General features: G+C 43.0%; 1 protein-coding gene across 1 annotated transcript in view; it reads left to right on the forward strand.

The window, feature by feature from the left end:
- The window catches only part of FNDC3B (fibronectin type III domain containing 3B), a 331142-nt gene that overhangs the window by 290985 nt on the left and 14043 nt on the right, over positions 1-26114 (forward strand). Inside the window, exons 23-25 of the mRNA XM_054713730.1 lie at positions 8644-8856; positions 23000-23166; positions 25872-25999. Coding sequence (XP_054569705.1) covers positions 8644-8856; positions 23000-23166; positions 25872-25999 — 508 coding nt within the window. The remainder of the gene's footprint in view (positions 1-8643; positions 8857-22999; positions 23167-25871; positions 26000-26114) is intronic.

A 26114-nucleotide genomic window follows, 5' to 3' on the forward strand; every position in this document is an offset into this window, starting at 1 on the left:
GTTAAAATATAAATGAACAGATCATGATGTTCTAGATAAAAATGTGGGATGAAGCATCGTAAGCAGGCCATGGGGCTTTGGTAAAGGACTTGTTTCTTTGGTTTGATTTTTTTTTTTTTTTTTTAGTAGTTACAGATTGTTCTCATACTGAATTTTTTTCTTTCTCCGTCTTGCATCTTGCGGGAACAGGAACGTGCACCTCTCTAGCAAACCTACTGATGCAAAAGGGTATTTTAATTGATCCATTGCTTCTCCATTGGTTCTTGCAAAAATACCCATTGGCTTACTAACACGCTGTTTGGAATTACAGTGCTATTTTTAAAGACCTTACTTTTAAGCTTAGAACTGAGTTTGAAATTGAAGTTGTTATGGTTTGAGGGAAAAAAACTTTTTTTGAAACAGAGATGTAGCTTTCCTTTGCATGCCACAGTCATAGTCTTTGCCAGCTGATTGAGACAAGATCACATGGTGTCACCCATTCCCAGTGTCCTGGCTCCAGCATTCCCAGTCTGGGCAGTGGTTCCAACTGCTAATCACCAGGCAGTCCATGCCAGTTGTGAATAACTATTTTGTTAAAGCCTCTCTCCATCTGAAATCTGCACAATTGATCTTGGTACTTCCTCTAGAGCAGTGATTCTTAAACTGTGGTTCCTAAACCAGCAATACCAGCATCACTTAGAAACTTGTTGAAATGAAAATTATCAGGCCCTACTCTAGACCTACTGAATCAGGTGTGGTCAGACACCCTGCTTAAATAGCCCTGCAGGAGATTTTGGTGCATGTTAAAATTTGAGAACCTCTGCCCTAGCATTGGTTCTTGAATGTCAATTATATAAGAATCACCTGTAGTACTTTCACAAACTATAAAAGTGGGAGCCCCACTCCTGTAGACTGTGCTTTGGTGATCCCAGCACACCTAGTCATCATTATCTTAACAACGTCAGCTGTCTTCTATTTCGCCATCCTCACTTCACTCACTTTCGTCTAGACTGGTGTGGGTTTTCTGTAACCTCCTCCATCCTCTTCATTGGGCGAGTCCTGTTTCTTGATGATCCCTTTAATGTGCCCAGAACTCCAGGAATGGGCCTAGCTGGCTGGCTGGCTGGCTAGCTCACTCAGAGGAGAGCAAGACTGTCACCTTACTTGTTTTCCAAATGGAACAGTTAGTAAGGTTGCCTAACGTTACTTTTTTTGGCAACCTCATTATATGTCTGACTCATACTGAGCTGGCAAACAACGAAAGGTAGAGTTGTTTGTTATACTCATTTATGCTCTTTTTGCTAGGGAAAATTGGGAGAGGGGGGGAATCACACTTATTGAGTCTTTACTCTACGTCAGGCACTACATTAGCCTGTCAAAGAGTGAATCACAAGTCATTTCATCCTAACAAGACAAGATGGGCTTTATTAGGAGACAGGTTCTGAGTAGAGTTCAGAAGTAGCACCCTGGAGTCAGACAGCCTTGACTTCAGTCCTGGGTCTCTCACTATTGTCTCTGTGACCTCTGGCAAGTCATTAAACTCTGTGCCTCCGTTTTCTGTTCTGTAAAACAGGATACAAACTTTAACTATCTAATAGGGTGTTGTGTGCCTTCGATAAGATTTCAGGCATTTCTTATGGGACTTGGCACATGGTAAGTAAGCACTCAATATATTATGTCACTGATGCTTGGGAGGGAAGACGTGAGCTGGAAAGTGAGCTGTGACCAGGTTACAGGTAGAATGTCTGGAAACCTGGCATTTTCCTTTAAGCAATGGGAGATATTTAAGGTCCCCATGCCCCCTCAAGGCAGGGCACGAGACAAAAGCAAATCAAAGTGCCTGCAGACAGAAAGGTGGCCCTGCATCCGTGGGGCTGTCAGGAGAAGCACCAGCTCAGGTTTCCCTTCCAGGAAGCCTCCTCTGAATAGCTGTGCTGTAAACACACCTTCCCCCAAGAGATTTCTTATGTTAATGCTCCTATTTTATTTTTTCAGAAGTTACCTGATGATGATTCTCCTGTCCCATTTTTCTCTTCTTTAATTAGATGATCGGATGTTAGATTGGGTGTGGGGATGGTGAGGGGGGAGTGTAAAAAGCTCATGTTTTGCTTCTTAGACCTCTCCTACCCCATCCCTTGATGGGAGAAGGGGGGCTGTCCTCCCTGCCTCCATCTCTATACTCCAGACGTCCTGAGTACCAGGATGGCTGATGGTGGCTGAGAAGTCATCTTCCCCAGGTGGAAGGCTTTGTTCTGAAAGTCATTCTTCTTTTAATACAGGTGGTGTCAGAAATTTGTGTGTGTGTGTGTATGTGTGTGTAGAGTGCATTATGGAAGACTATGATCGGAAGCAGTTAGACAGTAGATATTTTAATAGATTTTTTATAAAAATTTATAAAAAAATATTCTTTTTTTAAGATTTTTAAATTGGTTTTTAGAGAAGGAGAGACAGAGAAACATTGATGTGAGAGCAAAACATTGATCAGCTGCCTCCTGCACACCCCTCACTGGGGATTGAGCCCACAATCCAGATATGAGCCCGGACTGGGAATCAAACTGGCAACTTATTGGTGCACTGGATGACGCCCAACCAGCTGAGCCACACCAGCCAGGGTAACAGTGTTCTTAATTTGATTTATTTAATCAGTATTATCAGTGTATTGATGGATATTGCAGGCTCCTGGCATTTGAACAGATTTTTCACATCAGTCTAGCCAAAATAGAGTTTCTCAGCATTACATCACCTTCCTAAATTGGAAAGCAAAATTCCATTTCCCTTAGACTTAGTTTGCGGAGCTTAAGATTTCAAAAACTGATATGCAGTGCATGTTTAAAAAAAAAAAAAGAAAGAAAGAAAATGCCCTGCGGAGCCTATCTGAATTTCAGAATTAACATGTTACTTCAGCTAAGAGAAAACGTCTCAAATTTGGGTTTGGATAGACTTTAATTTAGTAACATTTGAAAGTCAGTTTTGAATTCTTGGACTTGTTCCTCAAGGTATTTGTTTTCTTGTTAGTCCCAAGTGAGCTCTCACTGGAATTAGAAGATTATTTTTACTTACTGCGTATTTTTTCCCAAAAAAAACAGAATGAACAGTCACTACCTTAGTCTTTGTTCTGTTCTCTCAGCCTTCTGGGCTCAGTTTCATGTGTTCACCAGCATGTAAGAAGACCTGGCCTCGTTTCATTGTATTGGATCCTCAGTTCGACTTCAGTTTGGGGTGTGACTTTTACAACTAATTAACGTTCGGTTCATCAGCTACATGAAAAAAATGTTTCCCATGCATTTTTACTGAAACAAAATGTGTTTTTTGTAAAAATGGAGGAAAGTTGACATATTTTAAAATCTTGGTAGTTGATTTCAAGGCAAAAAGTTATTTAAATAACGTGAAAATACATTCGTTAGCTGTTTTGTCTGTTTCATTGGCAAATGGCAGTTGTTGTTGAACTGAAAGTGTGGGTTGAATTAAAATTGTCTTTTGATTGGATTAGAAGCCTTGTGTGGCCCAGGTTGTTAGGCAAGTATGGCATGCCAGAATGCACAAAGACTTGGAGGCTAAGAAGACTGGGTTCTCACCCAGATCGGGCCTGTATCCACCGTGTAGATCAGGGCAAATGACTGAACTTAGCCGCTGCAGTTCATTCGCTGGTAAAATAGACAAGTAACTAATTTCTTCTTACCTCATGGGGTGGGTAGAAATTAGAGCAATGTTGTACATATCAAATCTAGGGTTCAGCACCTAGTATCCACGGGGTCATTGGTTGAGTCATTTAACCTCTCTGAGTTTAACTGCAGTTATCGCATCTCTGAAGGAAAGAGAAAGAGCTGGTTCCTACTCACAGCACAGCTCCTTGGGCAGAGCAAGTGTTCAGTGTTGTTTGTTGTGATGGTCATCAGTGGTCATTGTTAACATTTTCATCTGTTCCCAGGCTCTTTGTCTCACCTTCACCTTAGGAGGATGATTTAAAAAGCCAGTCCTTAGCCGAATCCTGGGCCATAATTTAGAGGAAGGAAGAACATAGATGGTATCAGCAAATTGTTCAAGTTATACTGTGAGGCAGTGTAATAATGCAACTAAAATGAAGACACGAGCTTGTATGCCCAGCACAGTGCCACTTCGCGCGGGTGCTCAACACGTTTTCTTCACTTTTAGAGAGGAATGGCGGTCTCAAAAGAAGTCATAAGAATGACAACTCTTAACAACTCCATAAATTAGCCCTTTAAAGTTCACCAAAGTGCTTTTGAATTCTTTTCTGGTTGTGTGGTGTAATAAAGAGTATTTTAAAAAATATAAAGTGCTCTCTACATCCCTTATCTTAAGCAGCACTGTTTATTCTGTAAATGCAGCAAAGATATTCCTAACCCCATTTTATACTTAAGAAAACTGTGACTTAAAGGTGTTAGATAATTTCCCCAAGGTCGCCAAAGTGAGGAGCAGGATTCCCACTGCTAAAGAGACCTAAAATGCTACTGTAATACTCTTATTATTGCTATTGTATATGAAACACGGAAACTCAAACTGAAACGCATGATTTTTCTCTGAGTAGAATGCAAAGGTGGTTTCTTTCTCAGGTTCTTGTTGAGGTGGATTTGAAGAATGAAGCCACGGACAAAAGGTGGTATATGGAAAGGTGGAAATTTATTGGAAACAAGTACATTTATTGGAAACACGTACAGACTCCCACATGGGGAGGGGGTCCCAAAGGGGTAACCCACTAAGCTCCTTTTCCCTAAGGTTTATAAAGGCTGCAGTTCTTTGTCTTTTGAAAATCCCTTCTTATTGGTAGCTTCAAAGCTCAAACCCCACGTGGGTCCCCCCTTTTTTCTCCCCACCCCCCATCCCCTATGAAAATCTGTTTTACTCTCTCTCCCTTTTGTTCCCCTACTCCCTGTGGCTTTCCCCTGTCTTCTGTGAATGGCTGTCTTCCTCCCCCCTTATCCTTTGGCTGTTGGGACTGCACAAAGCAAAATACAAGGTGAGCTCCTGAGGTCTGTATGTAAGCAGATGGAAAAAAGCATCTTGACCTCCACACTCTAGGAATACCTGCCTGGAATAAAGAGAAGGAATGTCAATCTGGACACTCGAAAGATATTAATATAAACCTCGTAGATGAAGAAATATGTTACAACTTTGAGAAGGACTAAAACTTAATTTTCTTTAAAAGGGAAAAAGGGTAGTAATTTCTACTATTAGCACCTTTTAAAAAAAATTTTTCTTCTCCAGTTGCAGAAAAATGTCTTATTTTCCAATCATAGAAAAATACTCTTGTATTAATACCATAATTCTATTTTATAAGACTCATGTGGAGAGACAGGGAAGAGTTGCTTTTAGTCTTTCAGTGTTACATTGAGAAACTTGGGGTGTCTACAAGAGATCTGATGTAGCCTCTGGTATAATAGGATCTGGGAACAGTAAGGCTCTTTAATGGAATTTTTGCTGTACTTTATCAGAGATGAGTATTGGCTACATTCTAAATTATGAGGCAGCTATTCCTCCAGTTTTAAGTGATTATGAATAGAGCGGATATCATTTGTGTCCAAGTTTTTATGTTTATATAAATTTTGATGTTTCTAGAGTAAAGACCAAGAAGTTGGATTGCTGGGTCATTTGATAAGTGTATGCTAAACTTTATAAGAAATCTTATAGGAAAGCTGTTTTCGATTGTGGCTATCATTTTGTATTCTCACCAGCAAAACATGAGAAATTCAGTTGCCCCTTATCTTTGCCAGCATGGTGTTAAGTATTTTTTTTTATTTTAGCTATTTTAATAGGGACATGGTGGTATCTCATTATCGTTTTAATTTATATTTTCCTAATGACTACTGATATTGAATATCTTTTCATGTGATTGTTTGCCATGTGTTTATCCTCTTTAATGGAATGTTTGTTCCAGTCTTTGGCCATTTTTAAAATTGGGTGGTTTGTTTTCTTACTGTTGCGTTTAGAGGCCTCTGTACATTCTGGATACAATTTCTTTGTCAGTATATAATTTGCACATATTTTCTCCCAGTCGGTTGCTTATCTACATTCTCCTAGGAGTGCAAAAGTTTTTAATTTTTATGAAGCCCTGTTTTTCAGGGTGTTTTTATTTTTATGAATCATGTTTTTCGCATCTTTTTTAAAAACTCTTTACCTAAATGTTAGGTCTGTGATCCATTCTGAATGAAGTTTAGCTTAAGGTGAGCTTTAGATTGAGAATTCTTTTTTTTTCCTATTGAAATCCTATTGTTTCTGCACCGTTTGTTAAGAAGACTATTCTTTCTCCATTGAATTACTTTTGCACATTTGTCAAAAGTCAATTGGCCATATTTGCATGGGTCTATTTCTGGAATCTCTATTCTGTTATATTGATCCATGAGTCTGTCTCTTTACCAGTACCACACTGTCTTGATTACTGTAGCTTTAGAGTAAGTCCTAAGTCAGGTAGCATGGTTGTTCTAACTTTATTCTTACTTTTCAAATTTGTATCAGCCATTTTAGTTCGTTTGCTTTTTCACATAACTTTTAGAATGAACTTATATATATCTACTGAAAAGAATCCTGCTGGAATATTGATAGAATTTCATTATGTGTATAGCACAGTTGGGGGAGACTTAACATTTTTTTTTCTATGTAAAGTTTTGTAATTCATGAACACAGTATGTCTCTATAATATTTTCAGCAGTGTCTTGTAGTTTCAGTTTTGTTTTGGTTTTTTTTTCCGTATCTCTATGCCTTCCCTGCCCGCCTCCTCCCCGCCACACATATATTCTGTAGGACTTTTAGTACATGATATTGACTAGGAATGATGAAAGTAAACATCCTTGCCTTGTTCCCGATCTTAAAGAGAAATCATTTAGTCTTTTACCATTAAGTCTAATGTTAGCTGTAGGTATTTCTAAAAATGCTCTTGTCAGGTCGAGGAAGTTCCCTTCTGTCCCTAGTTTGCTGAGAGCTTTTATTATGAATACACTAGAGGCCCAGTGCACGAAATTCATGCACTCAGGGGGTCCCTCAGCCCAGCCTACACCCTCTCACAGTCTGGAAGCCCTCGGGGGGGATGTTCAACTGACCACTTAGGCCCCCTCCCGTCCCCGAGGCCTAAGCCAGCAGTCGGACATCCTTAGTGCTGCCACAGTGGCAGGAGAGGCTCCCACCACTACTGCGGTACTCAGCCAGAAGCCCAGAAGCTGGGCTAAGGATGTCCGACTGCATCAGGGAGTGGGCCTAAGCCGTCAGTCGGACATCCCCAGAGGTCTCCTGGACTGCAAGAGGGTGCAGGCCAGGCTGAGGGACCCTCTCCCCGACCCCCACCCCAGTGCATGAATCCCGTGCACTGGGCCTCTAGTATTATTATAATGACTTGCTAAATTATGTAATCTTTACATTTGAAAAATTAATGCCCTTTTGAGGTCACAGGCTTCATTTAGCTATAGTAATACTTAAGTGATATTTCCTATTATCATTATATATATTTAATATGTATAATATATAAGCAATAATTGTAAATGAGAAGTGCATAAATCTAACTTATAGGAATATTTTAAACTAATCTGTTTCCTAAGAATTTATCTCTTTGACTATAATTTTTATTATCATGTGCTTGAAAACAATTTCAAATTCAACTCAAGTTTCAGTGTGACACCACACTGCCCAGTACCTAGCTAGCAGGCGTTCTGGTGGAGGTTCCACTGGAGGCCCTGTCACGGGCATGAGGAGAAGGAGGAGATGCAGACCTGGAGTAGTCTTGAATTGGGTGAAGCTGTGGAGATGTCTGAGGCTAACAAGAGAAATGCCCATATTGTACAGGAGAAAGGAGGGAGAACAGAGGGAGGGAGGGCTGTGCGTGAGCCCTTTGGTCTGAGTAGAGGAGAATGCCTCCGAATGTCAGGAAGAAACAAGCTTCAAGAACATTCTGTCACTGCAGGAAGAGGGGTCAAGGATGAGGATGGAGCAGTGCCGTCAATGCTTTGTATGATGACCTCACAGAACCGTTTCAGTCAACGAGGAAGGAAATAAAGGAACGAGAACAATAGAAATAATAGGATATTAATTTACATATGCACTGTAACTCTATTTGGTTGTAAATTCCTAGACCATGAGGGCAGTGTTAATATCTTCATTACCCATAGCACGGCCCAGGGTAAACATCCAGTTGAGATTTTGCACATCTGTACATCACCCTGTAACCAGCACTGTTAGTGCTTGGCTCTGGGGAAGGACTAGCAGAGATGCTGGGTGAGCTGGAGAACGGAGGGGAAATGCCCTGTGGAAGAGCTGTTTTCTTTTGTTTTTGAACTGAAGGAGACTCATTTGTTCTCTATTCCATTTATTCTTGACTGTGAAGCAGCTAAAGGATGTCTGAGCAAAATACAAAAGCGTGTCTTTAGAATGTCTTATCTCAGACAACAGCCTTTTTCTTTTTTTTTAAATTAAGGAACTAAGGGTTATCTTGCTGATGTGCTTCATTTTTTAATTTTTTTGCTATTTTTTTTTTGGACAGAGAGTATAATCTGTCCCCCTAGCTGCCCAGTTCTCTATTTGTCCTGAATTACTTTAATTTGTTTTTCTAATTCCATGATACTGCTTTAGGGGCGAGTAATAAATACTCCACAGAATGTTTATTTCATATGAGGAATTGCTGCTTCTTAAACCTGTAATATTTTTATTTATTTCTTTTTCCAGGATCAGGATTCAGGCCATAAATGAAATTGGAGCTGGACCCTTTAGTCAGTTCATTAAAGCAAAAACTCGGCCATTACCACCCTTGCCTCCTAGGCTCGAGTGTGCTGCGGCCGGGCCTCAGAGCCTGAAGTTGAAGTGGGGAGACAGCAGTGCCAAGACGCATGCTGCTGAGGACACGGTGTACACCCTGCAGCTGGAGGACAGGAACAAGAGGTAGGGCAGGGCGGGGCGGCGGCGCAGGAAAGTCTGTAGCTTTGGCTTTGGGATGAAGCCCTCTTGTTTATCTGTACTCCAAAAACACTCTTCATCTTTGTGGAAAGATTACCTGTGTCTTTAGGTCCTGCATTTTTTTACTCAAAGTTATACCTTCTAGTCCTCACTTGGAATTTCTAAACCAACATTCTAAAGATCCTGATTTCCCTACATGTGATAATATATGTGTTTGTTTCTTCTTTCACAACGTCAAATGATGGAGAGAAATTATCTAAGAAGAAAATTGTCAAATTCATGTCTACACTATGTAATAGCATTAAATTAGTCACAAGTGCAGAGGGAAATAAGACCCAGAAAGAGACGTTACCTCTTTAAATATTCAGTAACCATCAGGACAAACATGTTTACCAATCTGAAATAGCTGCGGTGATTTACAGATGGGGCTTATACTCTAACTGTGGGCAATGCAATATCAAATTAACCAGAGCAAATAGGAGATTCTTCATAAGACTCCATCCCCGGGAAACACTCTTGGCCACAGAAATCACATCCAGCCCTTCACGTAGTATTTATTTAACCTGACTTCATTTCCTCTGAAAATGGCAGATCATAACATGGGCGGCTGACCTGTATTTAAGAATAATTCAGATGCAGAACAAACGTTAATGACAGAATGTTCTATTACCAAAAGTCCAATCAAAGAAACCAGGTGAAGAGGTGGGCCAGACGCATGTTGCTGCTTCCCTACGGCACACCTGCTGAAGCACAGAACCAGTGTCAGGGTGGGGTATTTCTGTCATTTCCCCTAGATGCATTATGGTGCCCCATTCCTGTATGTGGAGAGCTGGTTTTAGGGAGCACAGAGCCTTTGTCCAGCCACCCCCTCCACTGTACTCTAGAGCTTTGATTCCTTTCAGTGCAGTGGGATTCTGCAGTATGGAGGGCGCTGTTTGAGGTGGGTCTTCAGTGGGTCAAGAAAAAATCGAGGCCCTGCCTCCAGGAGCATAATATCAACCCACAAATGGTCATAGAACATTTTTTTCCAATTTGTCATTGGAATAAAGGAGTTCTGGGATATGGAGGAAGCAGATATAGGAGAAAAGTGCTCTGGAAGCAGAAGACCATCTGGTTGCAAAGATCAACAGGTGACATTTGAACTTGACTCTGAAGACCTGTCAAACCCAGTAGTTTGATTACAGAAGAACAATAAATGATGGTCCTACTGGAAACTAGTCCTGGTGAAGCGAGCCCAAAGAAGTGGGGCTTCTTTTGATAGGCTCATTAGAGATTAAGGCATACTCACTCAAAGACCAGATCATTCATCTGACCGGGCTGTGTGCCTGTGGATGCGTTTTCCCGGGCTTGTTATTTTACTGGCAGGGGACTCCTCAAACTAGAGAAAGCTGCCAAGAATAGGAATTCTGGATTAACAGAACGCATGATAATATGTAAAGCTAGCATTTGAGAGAATTTATAAATGAGCCTTTCAGCCTTTTTGTTTTTTCCTGAGCTTTTGACTTCCATTGGTGGTAGAGAGAACCTTCCATAGAGAACGCCTTTAGTTGTACTAGAGTGACGGCTCTGCACCAAGTCAGCCACCTCCATCCGGCTGCGGTCCTGTCCTGTGCGGGCAGCCACCTGTGGTGCCTCATGCAGAGACCTGTGCAGATGCTCAGAACAAAAGCTCTGGGAGCACTGGTCCAAATGAGCATGTTGTCGTGAGACATTTAAACATGCCAGACAGAAAATAGTGCAGAATGTAGTAATCAATACATGCGCTTTCCTCCCCCCCAAAAAAAGCACTCAAGACTGGCCTTTTAATCAAATAAATGACTTGCCTAAATTTAAATGGTAATTTAAGAAAACTTACCATTAGGAACAGTATTTTTCTTAATTTTATGAGCTAAAATCCAGATTTATCTTTTTAAAATTAGATTTGTCAGTGCTCTCAGAAAGTTATTAAAGTGATGGGAATATAGAGCATAATAAATTCTCGTCCTATTTGTGGAGTAATATTCCTGGGATTTAATAGGATGAAACTTGGTCTAATTTGAGTTTAAAGATGACCTTCCTTAGTGTCTTGAAACTGAACTCTTGCAGTGAATGACACCTTGAATCCAAGCCTTTAACTTTGGACCTTGACTCACGAGGATCAGGGGGAAACCATTTGAGTTGGATATAGCATAGTGCTTATTAGCACAGTTTTTGTCAGTGCGGGTTCTCTGCGGGTTCTTTAGGACTTGCACCTGGCCTGCTCAGTTGAAAGGAACCATGTCTTCTTCCACAGTGGCAGTTGCCTTTTTCATTGAACTTATTGCTAGAGTGGTTTCTAGTTATAGGTTTTGGAGCAAGTGTACACATCTTTAGCATCTGTGTTGATTTCATTAACCACTAATAAGTCTGCTTATGGATGTAGCAAAAATATATGTCCTGCTTATGGCCAAGGTGAGAACCAGAGATTGACTTGTCGTTTTAATTGACTACTCACCAGTCACTGGGCATTTGAAAGTAGAGCTGCTATACCCGAGTTGTATAGCTATCCTAGACAGCTATGCAAGTAATCTTAGTCTTAAGACCTATTTTACAACAGAAGCACAATAAAAATTAATAACTCCATGCTTGGTATTTGTCAGATTAAAGAGGTGAGCTGATTTTGGCTGCTAAACTATTGGTCTTAACTTTTCCCTCATCCATAAAATAGAAGTTGAACTAGAAGATGAACTCTGAGGTTCTTCCATCATTTTTATCTTTAAACAACGACATTGTAGATCATTTGTGAGCTAAATTCTTTACCCCCAAAAAAATGTCTCTTGTTAAAAATGGTGTGTTACCTGCCCAGCCTGTGTGGGTCAGTGGTTGAGCATCAACCTGTGAACCACTGAGGTTCAGTGTGGGGTTGAGGTGCATGCCGGTTTGTGGGCTTAGTCCCCAGTGGGGGGAGGGGGGCGCATGTGGAAGGCAGCCAATCAATGATTCTCTCTCATCATTGATGTTTCTCTCTCTCTCTCTCTCTCTCTCTCTCTCTCTCTCTCTCTCTCTCTCTCCTCTCCTCCCTCCCTCCCTCCCTCTCTCCCTTCCTCTGAAATCAATAAAAATCTATTTTTTTAAATGGCATGTTACCTCTTTTTTCTTCATATTTTAAGCTTCTGCTTTAGACAAGTAAGAAAATAATAAGTAAGATACTAACTTCCCTTAAGAGTCCAAAACGCCTAGGGTTCTGCATCTCTGATATGCTGATTTATTACATTCATTTATGTACCTGTCAATCAGAATATCTGAAATGACCCAGAAAGTTCTAAATATAATGTTGGGCCAAAAATTTATTTTCAAACTTTCTATTTATTGAGAATCTGCAAAGTGCCAGGCATTGAGGTTTTTGTCCACATTATTTGGTTCTTGAATAAGAAGTGAAAATTTTTCATGGTGATAGGATATCTACCAAAGCCTTCCACTGTCTAGGTGAAAAAATGTATTGTTTTTGATAGATTGACTTGATTTCAACTTTTGACTATTAGGAGTTTTATACACACAAAGGAAGAAACTGTGCTTGTGAATTGGCTAGACAAGGGTGACCAAGGTAGAGCCCTCCCTTAAGGAGCTCGCCTGGTGAGGGATAAGTAAAAGGGACAGACACATTCAGGCGACTCGTGATGTAGAAAGCTTAAAGATTGACTGTATGCACAGCATTGGGGGAGGAAGAAGAATAATATCTATTATACCCTTAAAATCAGATGAACAGAGGAGGCTTTTTAGAGAAGGTACCAGATTACTTGAGTCTTAAAAGGGTTCAAATCTTGTGATCTCATGCAAGAAAGATGTAGGAAGGATGGGGACTAAAGATAAGCACTCGGGACTGGATAGAAACCAAGGGTATAGACTCCAAAGCACAGAAATGGGCCCTGAGTCTTTCTCAAGTAAACGATGTCTCTCCATTCTGCTACTTGATGTATTGCTCTGTTTAAAGGTGAGGCTAGTTCATGTCAATAGTAAGAAACCCCAAAGGGCATCTTTTCCAAATCCCTGCCTCAAACTAAATCAACCGAGAATCGATCCAGATCCCCGGGAGTTGCTGTGTTGAGTGTGCTTCCCCCTTGAAACGGATATTTGTTTCCCATGTAATGAGGCTTTTGACCCACAGGTTCCCAGTCTAAGGTCACTGGCTACATATTATGTGGCAGCCTCAAAGCTGTGCTTTATTTGTACAGGACTATGTTTAGCCCTAGGAGTTAGATTATCATCACACAATTGTACATTTTTTTCTTGAATTACTACAGTGTGCTAGGTCTTCTGAGGTATGTGGCTTATCTTTAAGGAGTTTATCTTTTGAGAAAATAAATTAATGTGAAGTAATGAACAGACAACACGAGAATTTAACTCCAACAGAAAAATAAAATTATATTTAATTCGTTTATAGAGTGATTAAGTGCATTATTCTTAGCAGATCGAGCACAGAAGGTCGGAATGTCTTTGATTCCTGTGTATGCGAGAAAAATAAAACCCAAAGTAAACATTTTCATAATTCTGTGCTAACCTAATACAGGGATTAGAATAACAAGGTCAGCTCGTGCATTTTAAGGTTGTAACACTGTACTGATGGTTTTGAAGATGCATTTGTCTGTGTTACTGAAATGAAATGTTATGCTGGCCTCACAGAATTTGACTTGATGCTGATCTTGTCCTGACCCTCCTGGGTCCATGTTCCTGGTAATTGTACAAAGCACTGTGGCAAGGGGAAGTTAAATTCCAGGAATGCATTTATGGTTCATCTGTTGTTCAGCTTTAGTCAAACAGCAAGTGTATTTTAAAATAAGGCTCCAGCAAAATGGGGCTGGGCAGAGGGCTCTAACTGAGCGGATAATTACCACTTGCTCCGTTTAACTCAGCTCTTGAGCTCCTGACACTTTTCCCTTCCGCAGCAGAATCAGAGGGGCTTTGTAATGTGAGCAGTATGACTGCAGCTCTCTGTTGGAGAGGGACAGACAGCAATCTGCATAAAGTAACCCTGAGAAATACACACCAGGCAACTAACAAAAGTGGGCAGGTTGCATGACCACTGTGGGAGGAAGGGACTTGCTTAAGCATGCCTATTACTGAACAAGCTCCTGCTTATATTTCTCAGAGCATATTGCTGAATTAATGAAATAGATATCAGGCAACTAGCTCAGGGCCCACAAGACAGCCTCAGGATTAGTTGCCCTTGTTTCTTTCTCTGGAATAGTCCCTGATTCACATGATCACCCTGGTTGGGTACGTGGCATTTTTACCTCACCTTCATTACCAGAAGGCAGTTGAGTTCCCAGCCAGGGTGGTAAGTCTGTGCTGTAATCCCAGACCGGTTATTGAGTTTCTAGATGCCTAGAGGCATGTCACTGAACTTCTTTTTTGTCTTAGTGTCTCTCTACAAAATAGAGCTAATGATGCCTGCCTCCAATCCCTGGTTAATGGGAGAAAAGCGTTTCTATTTCTTAGAAAGGGACCATAAAAATTCAGCCTACAAAATAAAGGGTACTGCCAGCTTAGTCAGCCTCAGGATAACATGTTTAGACACGGGCCGAGGTGAGGGGTGGTAAATGAACTATTTGACACCCTAATTAAGCCAGAAGTAGAATTCAGATTACAGTACTTCTATTTGAAAATAGACTTTCTATTTTAAAATAAATAACCAAACAGAATTGGGTAGCATTTTCCTCACCATTTTTCCTCAATCAGATCAGACTGTTAAGGCCACTAAAAGAGAGGTGGGCTAACAGAAATTTGGAAGCCTGGGAAGAGCTTGAAGAGGAGACTCACTGTCTATACTTGAAAGCAAAGCAGAAGAATGGGAGGTCTCAAGGTCCTCAGGTGGTCTCTGGAGACTCCAGTCATCCTTCCTTTGAATATAAATAAATTTCTTTAATATATCAACAACGAAATCCAGTTTGAACAAAAAATTGAAAATAGGAACTTTCTATTTATTCTATATAAAAAGTTTTATCAGTAGCTATGGTGACATTTTATTTCTTAGAAAAGAACCCTAACCGTAAAGTACTGCAGCCTGATCCATTACAAGTCGGATGTCCGAATGCAGCTGGGGACAAGGCAGGAATTTCACTCCTTTCCTCATTGGTGTTTTGGAAATGGCTCTTGGCACTTTCCATGCTCAGCCTGCATATGGGGATGCTCATTAACATGCAAACCAATGCAGGGAACACACCTTCCCTGCCTCAGGTGTCCCCACACGATGCCATCTGCTTCAGCTGCTTCTGCATAGACATGACAGGACTCGGTGTTCTTGGTGGAGTGAGGGCACATGCTATCCATTCCTGTTTTTGAACATCCTCTATTCCCAAACGTCACTTCAATAATGTAGGATATTCACACACCATAAAACCCAGGGAAACAGAGAAAAAATAAAGGCAGCAGTGTGTCACTGTTAAGGAATATAGCTGTACCGAGCTTACTAACATCTATTGATGTGTAATAGTGTGAAACATGTTTTGAAATGTGCCATTTGTAGTCCTTATTAAATTGCAGGCCATTTTAGGTCAGCAGATTGAATCATTTTGACGAGTTGATATTAATGGGCTGCTGTTAGCCTGTAATGGCCTAGAAATTACAAGATAGCAACAAAGGAGTGAACACAAAAACCTTAGCATTATCTCTTATGTTCTCCTGCAAATTGAAGTTTTAAGCCTGGTGTAGGGAACGTCTGGCCCGTGGGCCATATAAGACCCATGAAATCATTGGGTCGGGCCCTGCCAAGGCATTAGGTGTGAGTTAATTAAATGTTTGACCAAATATAGCAGGCTAATTTTTTCAGTTGATAATTTTATATGCCCCATGAATAATGGTATAAATATCCAAATGACCCTTGGCAGAAAAAAGGTTCCCCACCCCTGTTAAGCTATCCAAGAGCTTCCTTGCATATATCTTTTGAAACAAAGCTGTTTTTAAAGAAGCACATTTTAAAATTAAATTCTTCATATATCATTTTCCTCTAAAATTATTTAACACTAGAGGCCCGGTGCATGGATTCCTGCACATTGAAAGGAAATTAATTAGAAGGTGGCCAGCAGGGCAGGACTGGGCCAGATGGGCCAGACACACCCTGGAGCCAACTTCCCACAGTCCCTTCCCGGCTGGCCACACCTGGGGCGGCGCTGGGGCTCAGAGGGCATCTGCAGAGTATGCAGGGTCTCTCCGGCAGGTGGGGTCCCTCGGCCTGGCCTGTGGGGATCTGGCCGAAACCAGCAGTCCAACATCCCCCTAGGGGTCCCGGAGTGCAAGAGGGCACTCTGCAAAGTTGCTGTTGCTCAGCAGCTCCTGTGTTGAGTGTCTGCCCCCTGGTGGTCAGTGTGTGTCATACCTGTCAGCCGGTCAGCTGGTCGCTTAGCCTTTTATATATATAGATAAAGAAAAGTTCAAAAGTGTTACATGTCTGGGTTTCTTCAGTTGCACGTTAGTACAAAGAGTCATCTTTCAGAGTGTTAAAGCTTAAAATACTGAGTTTAAAAGTATATCCACCCCTTAGAATTTCTTATAAATGTCAAGAATCTCTTATTTTGCCTTCCTAGTGTATATTTAATATGGATCATAGAATTTACTTGGTCCTTTGATTTAGATCTCATAAAAATTACTGCCAGGTGAACAAGACATTATTATCCCAAATGTCTGGAAACTGAGCCTTGGGAGTTATCAGCTTGTTCAAGTTTACACTGAAGGTAACAGACTCTGCATTGTGGCCAAGGTCTTTGTTCCGCCCTCCCCGCTCCTCCCCTCACGGAGTGCTCTGACAGGCCCGCAGAATGCGCAGAATCATTTTGTATTCACAGATAACATAGAGCATGTTTTTAATCACTGATAAATTGCCAACGTTAAAACCCATGTGTGCTTGTTACTCTCCAAGTGTTTACTTTCAAGAAGACATTCAGTCACACTGAAGCAAGTCGGAGGCAGAGCCATGAAAGAATTAATTTAGACTGGACTTTCAGTGACCCACCCAACCTTCTGCCTTGTTTATGTCTTTCCTCACAAGTAAATATGTTTTGTACAAGAGAGCATTTCTCTCCATTTTCCCTTTCCCTAAGTAAAATGGCCCACATTCCCATTAATAGGCAGCTCTTATGTAGGACCCCCTGCTCCCATCACCATCTGTTTTCTGCAGCAGTTCTTGGCCTCCTTGGCCTGAGTTTGCTAGACAGGGTGGATGGTATTCACTTGCACAGCTTTCTCTCCAACTCAGGAAAGCCTGTGGGAATATAAGTAAGAGGGAAGCATTCTGGGGCCAGCCTTCAGGCTTCTGCAACATTGAGAATGGAGGTAAATCACTCAGAGCCTTGGCGCTTCGTTATTAATAACAAGTGCTGAGCATTTTGTAATGGGCTCTCCCTGCACTGTCCCATTAGATACTCACAACATCCCCCTGAGGGGTCAGCACTATTATCATACCTGTTTACAGAGACTGAAACACCTTAACGGCTATAGAGCCCACGATCAAGTCTGCTGCCTGAAAGAGTGTATTACCCACTCTACCTTCAGTCCCCGTGCCAATGGGGCAGCACTGCAGTGGAGCCCCACAGGTGTTCGCACACCTATCCTCTTCTTACTGGGTGTTCACAGGAGCCCTGCCTCCTGGGGCTGGTGCCTCCAAAGGTGCATGGCCATGGGCAGCAGGGACTGAGGATGAGGTAGAAGACCCCTCAGGAGCTGCTAGTGTGGGTCCAGGGTGACCTTTAAGGAGCTGTGATACCATTGGGGTCCCTGGGGCTACATATGCCTCAGCCTGAACTGATACTAAAATTGCTCAGTGACTTTTGTGCATTTCATGTGGTCCCGGAACCATGTCACCTGCTACACACACATTATTGCATTGTGTTTATAGCACAGGAGCATTCATATAACAAAAGTAACAGTGAACATTTCATTTTTACTCTGGTCACCAAGTTATCTTGGGGAGAGCTATGTGTCTAGCACAGGCCACACAGATGTAGCAGAACATCACAAGTTCAGATGGACCTGCTCCTGCTGGGATTGAGCTGGCAATGGCCCCAGTAACCTGGGGAGAGGCCTGCATGGCAGGGGTGAGAACACAGCTGTTCTCAGGGCACACTAGCCTGTCTGGATCCCCGGGAGGTGGTTGGTGGGACAAAGCCAGTGGATACCATGTATTGAACTCTTACTATGTTTTGGGCTTTTTACCAACATTCCCAGATTTGGCTCTTAAAACAGCCCAGGAGATGGAGACTGTCCCTGTTTTGCAGCTGGGAGAAACTGATACTTAGCAGGGGCGAGTGATTGGGCGGTAAGAGGCAGAGCTGAGATTTGCATCCAGTCTTCCTGGGTCGAAGCCCCTGCACTCCACCACTTCCCACCAACAGTGTTGGAGGAGAAGCGGGGAAGGAGAAGGGACGGATGGTCCAGGCAGCATAGACCAGGGAGTGGCCAGGGGAAGCAGGCCTTTCCCCACACAGGGTGTCCCTTGTTCCCTGGGCCACACCCACCCTCAGAAATCAAGGGTTTGAGGTCTCAGAGAGAGTTCTTTTAACCATCTTTTGTGGTTAGTCACCCCTGTTGTTTCTATGTCTCCCCATATTCCCAGTTGATTTCTCTCCATTCTGGGATCTTCTTCCTTCCCCTGACTTGGGCAGTGCATGCCAAGGTAGTATGGTTCAGACCTTCACGCCAACCAGACTCCTGTCACCCTCTCCTGTGCTTCATGTTCCAGGACATGTGGTGCATGAGCATGTGTGGGGTCCAAGCACTGACCCCGGGCACTCTAAATAGAGTGGGAGAGGGAGGGGTCTCCCCAAAATAATTTAATCTAATTTGGTGAGCAGAGTAAAAATGAAATGTTCATTGTTACTTTTGTTATATGAATGCTCCTGTGCTACTGCGCTCCTTATGCCTAAGCTGTGCACTGAGCTCAGTCCTTGGTTGCATTTTAAGTGTGGATCCTCCCATCATGTGTCTTAGGAAGTATAGCATGTTTAATTCTACCACCAAAGGCTTCTCGCTTACTATAAGTGAATTTTAAAATGAGGTTGGTCTTTAAAAAAGAAAAAAAGATTTAGGAGGGGAAAAAATTAAGTTGATCTTTGAGAGACAAATATTTGATGAATATTGTTAATCTCTCCCTGAGTGGTGCTAGCCACAGGGTATATTAACCTACGGAGCCTCCTAAAGAGGCCACCATGCAGCAGGCATAAATCTCGGGCTCTGAAGAAAGACAGTTCTCTCTTCTCCTGCCTCTTGGAATGATGGAAAATAATTACAGAATTGGGACACAAAAGGAATTGTGTTCTTTTTGTGTTGTCTCGCCTGCTTTTTGTTTTGGTTGGCCTGTATTATTTTAAACAGAAGTTTTAAACAGACTGTCAGCTTATACAGAACGAAATTTAGGATCAGCGAGGCCTACTCTGTGTAGGGACTTTCGCACGAGCTGTCACATTGCCTCCCACCAAGGTCTGCTGAGGGCGGTACTCCTGCCTGCACTTCACTGATGGGTGATGGGTCCTAGTGTGAGAAGACCAGCAACCTTAAACATGCATGCAGATAGAGTCCCACAGCTGATGCCTGAGGCCAGGGGTCTGGTCTGCAGGGCAACCTTGCTCACCATGCAGCTGACTTCCCACCCAGGAGAAAAGACAGTGATGCAAATGGTCTCCCAGAGGGAGAGCAGAGTCTCTTTGTTAAAATCCTGTCTTGTCTTGCCCTGTCCAGTTTTGCTAAGTGGTTAGAGCATTGACCCAAGGACTGAAGGGTAGCAGGTTCAATTCCTGGTCAAGGGCAGGTACCTTGGTTGCAGGGTGATCCCCAGGCTCCGGTTAGGAGCATTCAGGAGACAGCCATTCGATATTTCTCTCTCCCCTTTCCTTCTCCCTTTCACTCTCTCTAAAAGTCAGTGGGATAAAAGTATCCACAGTGAGGATTCAAATCCTATCTAATAAAAGGGTAATATGCAAACTGACCGTCACTCCAACACACAAGATGGCTGCCCCCATGTGGACAAAAGATGGCATGCAGGGGAGGGCAGTTGTGGGTGATAAGGCCTGCAGGGGAGGGGAGTTGGGAGGGACCCAGGCCTGCAGGGGAGGGGAGTTGGGAGGGACCCAGGCCTGCAGGGGAGGGCAGTTGGGAGGCACCAGGCCTGCAAGGGAGAGCAGTTAGGAGGGACCAGGCCTGCAGGGGATGGGAGTTGGGAGGGACCCAGGCCTGCAGGGGAGAGCAGTTGGGGGCGACCAGGCCTGCAGAGGAGAGCAGTTGGGGGCGACCAAGCCTGCAGAGGAGAGCAGTTAGGGGCAACCAGGCCTGCAGGGGAGGGCAGTTGGAGGGGAACCAGGCCTGCAGGGGAGGTCAGTTAAGGGTGACTGGGCCTGCAGAGGAGGGCAGTTGAGAGGGACCATGCCTGCAGGGGAGGGCAGTTGGGAGGGACCAGGCCAGCAGGGGAGAGCAGTTGGGGCGAACCAGGCCTGCAGGGGAGAGCAGTTAGGGGCAACCAGGCCAGCAGGGGAGAGCAGTTGGGGGCTACCAGGTCGGCAGGGGAGGGGCAATTAGGTACGACCAGGCTGGCAATGGAGGGTAGTTAGGGGTGACCAGGCCGGCAGGGGAGGCCATCTTGTGTGAGGGTGTGAAGGTCAATTTGTATATTACCTCTTTATTATATAGGATTGTTAAACTGAACTAGACTCTACCTACTTGTACATTTTATAAATTTCTTTGTTAAAACAGTAAAATAATATGTAATAAGAAGTAACTATGGTAAATGACTTCCATATTCCATACCAGGTCTTTCTCATCCCTTTCACCCCACAATCTGATTCTTCAGTTCTCTTAGCTATTCATTTCCTTAGCTATCTCTGCTCTTAGCTATTCATTTCCTTAAGGAGAAAAGGATAGAGAAAATTTCTAAAGTGCGAAAAACATGAGCTCTTAAACAGTGTGCAGACATGGTGCCTGTCTGAAACAGCCCCCTGTGGGATGAGGTGATTGGGGGAGGTCCTCAGAAAGCAGAGGGTACAACCCCCTTGGCTTCATTGCTCAGCTCCTCTGACCTTGGGCCCTTGTGTGTCCATTAGGACACAGGCCCATGGGGACAGGATGCATCTATTTCTCTAGGTGGGCAGTTAACGTGGGATTGACACTGTTGATGCTTGGCTATCTTGAAATGGTAACCCCGAAACTCTTTAGGATCCCCAAAATCTCCCCTCCCCACCTCCTTTCCCTTGCACTCAGGAGAGCCTGTCATGCCCTCCACTGTCTTTCCGCTTACTGAGGGCTCTGCACCTGGTTAACTAGCCACCATCTGTGTTAGCTATTTCCATACACATTTCGAGAACCAAGTAGGAAAACTCCCCCTCCCTGCATCCATGCCTTTTCTGGGGGGAGGGAGCTCAGGCAATGCAGCGATGGCTTTCATCGGAGCTGCAAACAGGTCATGCTCTATTAGCACTGGAGCAGACAGGTGGCTACATTAAAGGGGCAGTCAGAGACATTCTGCTGCCTCCATAGACATACTGGACTTATTTTCAAAGGAAATGCTCACCTTCAAGCAGGGCAGGACAGGGAGCCACTGCTGGGGGTATGTCCCCCCAACTCCTTTAAAATCCAGGCTTTGTTGTAAGTTTGTAATGGAGATGTAACACTTTTACTTCTTAAACCATGATTTCCATTTTGTGGTATAATTAAGGGCAATTACTCAGGTTAGAGATTCTGGCCCAGGTGAGGCTGAGTTAATAAATAGCTGTTTGCCTCTGGCATTAGCAAGAGTATCTTCATTAAGGTGGTGATGCATCAAGAGCACTGAATAGGTTGCCATGGTATTTGTGGGATTCAGCCTGGACTCTGGCTTTCCCTGGCATTAACATGTTCAGCCTTCAGTTAAAGGTGCTTCCTGACAGAGCAGAGCAGAGGGACATGTAATAGGTGGAAGGACTGTGGCTCAGGAACTCAACCGCAAAGGCTGATGAATGCATGGATATTTTAAAATAAGTATTGATTCTGACAGTTTTTATTTAGAAAGTTGTTTTACCTCTATCCATCCATCTACCCAGAGGGACTGTTCCCTAGCACATGGAAAAGCTCCTGCTCTCCCTCAGAAAACCCTGCCCAGACCCAGGACCAACTGACTGACAGGGATTAGGTCTTATTCAGCTTTGAATGCACAGAGCCTGGTGCACAGCAGATGTTCAAATGTTTGCCAAATGAATGCATGAATTTTGCTTACCCCTTAGGCCAAATGGACCTAAGAGTCACATTTTGAATTATGATTCTCTCACTGACCGACTTCCAGCAGCGTCTGGACACAGCGATTGTCCTCAGGTGCTGTGAGGAGGAAGCACTGGAGACGGCAGAGCCACGTGGCCTCTGCGGAGCAAGGCAGTTGTGTGGTTGGATTAGCTCCGACAGTGTTCTCCAAGAGTCCCTGGACCAACATGATCCAGTCCCGAATCTCCTAGAGATCCTGGATAATTTATGGGACATTATGTTATTTCCAAAATTTTACAGTTACTAGTAGCTATAAAAAGACAAATGATGAGAGCTTGTTTATGACTAAAGATGTTAACCATTTCTCATGCATTGCAAGTGAAATGCCATGTTTTTTGTTACTGTTTTACTCTGGTATTTTACTTTTTGGTTGTATCAAACTTGTGTATTAAATATAATCATATTCTGTGTTTTTTGTTTTTTGTTTAAAAAAAAAAAAAGACGTATGATGTAGTTCCAAGTAATGCAGTTTCATTGTGAAAATAGCAATTTTTCAAGGCCCTGGGGGACAAGAGTTGACATGTAAGACCTTATTTTTTTGTTAAATATATTTTTATTTCAGAGAGGAAAGGAGAGGGAGAGACAGAAACATCAATGGTGAGAGAGAAATTTTATTAATAAAAGCATTCTAGAAACAAATGATGTTTCTAAAATCTATAGCATAATTCAAGGGATTTCATTCTAAGCTTTATATGTACTTAAATGCGTGTTTTTCTTTTCTGTAAAGATATATTAGACCCTAAACTTAACTATAACTAGCAACTGAGTGATTATTATAATTCAGACTGTACTAAAAGCATTTACCAAGTTGGTCTAATCTGCTCCACTAGTTTGTATCGTAATTCATTTCTTCTCAGTAATAAAAGTTCATGTGGCTGATGGATTCTGCTCCTCCTCCTAGGTTTATTTCAATCTACAGAGGACCCAGCCACACCTACAAGGTCCAGAGATTGACGGAATTCACATGCTACTCCTTCCGAATCCAGGCAGCGAGCGAAGCTGGGGAAGGGCCCTTCTCGGAAACCTACACCTTCAGCACAACTAAGAGTGTCCCCCCCACCCTCAAAGGTTTGTAGACCCTGTATTCTGGCCTGCTCTTCTGTGAGAGGAAGGAAATAGAAATTAGAGTAGGAGGTACAAGTCTGACTTGAAGTATACTCTTGTAATATAGGGTGTCCCAAAAAATCTATACACACACTTTAAGTTATAAAGGCAGTATGTATTAAAATACATTTCATTTCAAAATTGCGCTATCAGCTGTTAAAGTGGGTATACATTTTGAGGGACACCCAGTATTTCCAATACCAGCAAGATATAACTTTCTAAAAGAAAAGCTAGGGAAATGGGCTTTGCGGGGGGAAATGAGAGACCTTAAAGGAGATGGCCTACCAATAGACTTTATCAAGTATGTTTAATTGATTATTACCAATGTATTGGTCTCATCCCCACGGGGGATAGATGGACAAAGAAAAGAGACAGACCCCAGTGGCAGACTTCGGTGAGAAGTGAGAGTGAAATCCTGGTGTAGCACTTATGCCAATTTACCATGGAAGGTTGGAGAATCTCCCTTCCCAAAGACAGTGAGGAGGAGCAGAGGTTGGCATTCATCTTTGGAAGACCGTGGCGCCCAGGCTTAGACTGATGTGGGCACTTCAGTACCTGTTCGCTGGTCCAGAGCTCTCACTGTGGAGCGATCCTGCTGGCAAGCTGCAGCAGTGGTCTGCTCTCATCTCCTTGAGTATTCGTTCGAGGTTTGTGAGTGACTAGTTAACTCTCTGCCCCCTTCATGAGGTTGGGGAGTGAGCAAAAGCCACTCGGCCCAGTTGCTCCCTCCACGGATCTGCTGAGCCCGCATCTCCCATTTCCGGCCACAGCATTCTGCCTTCTGCACAGCTGACTTGCAAAGCAGGGCAGAGTTTCAGGGTGGCACTGGCTCAGCCCTTCCCACCCAGCCTTGGGCCTCGATCTAGCCCCCCAGAACTCCTGAGCCCCACTCTCCCCAGTAACATGATTCTTATGAAGGCCCCTACTGCCCGTCTTTGAAGGGGTGGGCATCACTGGTGGCTTGATCCAGCTGCTGCCCAGAATAGCCTTGAGGTTGAGGGACAGACAACCTGCCTCCTGAACTGGGTTTTACATGGGTAAAAGTGAGGGTTTGCTATATTATTTAGTGGCTCGGGGGCACACATAGCCTGTAAAACAAGTCCTACATGTGCGTGGCCCCAGGAGCAAGGCCATTTGACTCACTGCTGCCACCTGCAGAAGCGATGCCAGCTACCACCAGAGCACAGAGTTCAGCACAGGAGGGTGAGTGGCTTTAGGACCTGGGTCGGGGACTGGCTTGGATTTTGTGCAGGTTTCCCATAGATCCTTGCAGGGTACTTGATGGTAAATACTTCCCCCTGCTTCCCTGCGCCACAGCGGTCCAAAGCTCGTTGGCAATTGCTTCTTCCTGTGATGAAGAAACTAGTATAAATGGGTGCACACATGCAAGGCCTGGCTGGGTCCCTTGGGCCCTTTAGAAAGAGATTCCCCACGCACTGGCAGGTAGGTGGTTGGGAGGAGGAAGGCTCGCCAGTTTACCATTAGCACATTCCAGGCACTAACTGCCTCTCCAAGTGATGGCTGGGGATTCATTTCATGGAAAACAGAAATCTGAAATGATTGGTGGCACTTGCTCTTCAGGGCACCTTTCCTCCCAGAGAGCTTCCTCACGCGCCACCTCATCGCCTCTTCCTCTTCCTCATCCATTCAGGACAGTGTTGTCATAGCTGTAGGACTGTTCAGTCTGAAGAGATTCCTTATTTAGTTTTTCCATACATTGCTTAGAATTTTGGCTAACTAATTTCAACTTTTTTTTGTTTTTAAAGAAAACCTTTACCAGTATTTTTCTGAAACATTCTTGTACAGAATTATAGGTAGAAACAGTTGTCTCTAAGGAGTTAATTTCATGTAATTCGAAATTAAAGAATAAAGAGGTTCAGAGAGAATAGTTAGTTATAAGCTCTGGTTAAAAGATAAAAAAATTGATATTAAATTAAGCTGTAGAGATATACATAAGCAATGAGAAAATATTTTAAATTTCTATAACATTTTATGTGCCTTACTACAAACTAGTATCATTTAACTTTAAACCAGAATGGTGAGTCCAGTAGGTAAAAGATAAGCTGAAAACTATAAATATGCGACAATTTAAATTTAAAGGCTTTCTTTCAGTGCTGCCCATTCCCCAGGACCTACCTCAAATGTCACCTGTTCCTCAGCCTTCCCTAGACTCTCACACATGGGACTCTTTCTCCACTGGAATTTCCTAACATTTTATTTATACTTCTCGTTCTAATCTGCTTTATAGTATGTTTCTTTTTGTACTTGTCTCATACCTTATTCTCCCCTTCCCTCAGTTAGACCTTAATTTCCTAGAAAGCGGGGTTTATGGTACTGATTTTTGCATTCCCCAAATTACCTAGCTCAGGACCTAATCATAGAAGGTAGCCTTTGAAAAAAAATAACAAAAATTCAATTCAGCCCAAGCAGTTATCAATAGGATAATGAGCAAAGGATGTTTCACCAATGGCTGGCCAGTCGCGAAGTATCTTCCCTGTGGAAAGGGTGCCCTGCTGGTTTTATAGGAGGCTGGGCAAGTAACTCCCCTGGGGCAGACACAAGTGCGCTCTCATGCGCGCGCTCTCTCGCTCTCTCTCATATTACTAAAATTGTCACTGTTAATGTGATGCTTTTAATTCTGATCTTGAGTGTGTTAATTTGTATTTCAGCTCCTCGAGTAACACAGTTAGAAGGAAATTCATGTGAAATTTTATGGGAGACGGTACCACCAATGAAAGGCGACCCTGTCAACTACGTTCTGCAGGTATTGGTCGGAAGAGAATCTGAGTACAAACAGGTGAGAACCACTGTGCACAGCAGGTGTGCAGCTTAGAGTCAGGCTGGCCCTTGCCTTCCCCTGTCGCAATGAGTGATTCAGTGACCAGTGAGCTCCATTTTTCTTAAAATAAATT

This window comes from Eptesicus fuscus, chromosome 3, assembly GCF_027574615.1.
Source record: "Eptesicus fuscus isolate TK198812 chromosome 3, DD_ASM_mEF_20220401, whole genome shotgun sequence".
Taxonomy (NCBI): domain Eukaryota; kingdom Metazoa; phylum Chordata; class Mammalia; order Chiroptera; family Vespertilionidae; genus Eptesicus; species Eptesicus fuscus.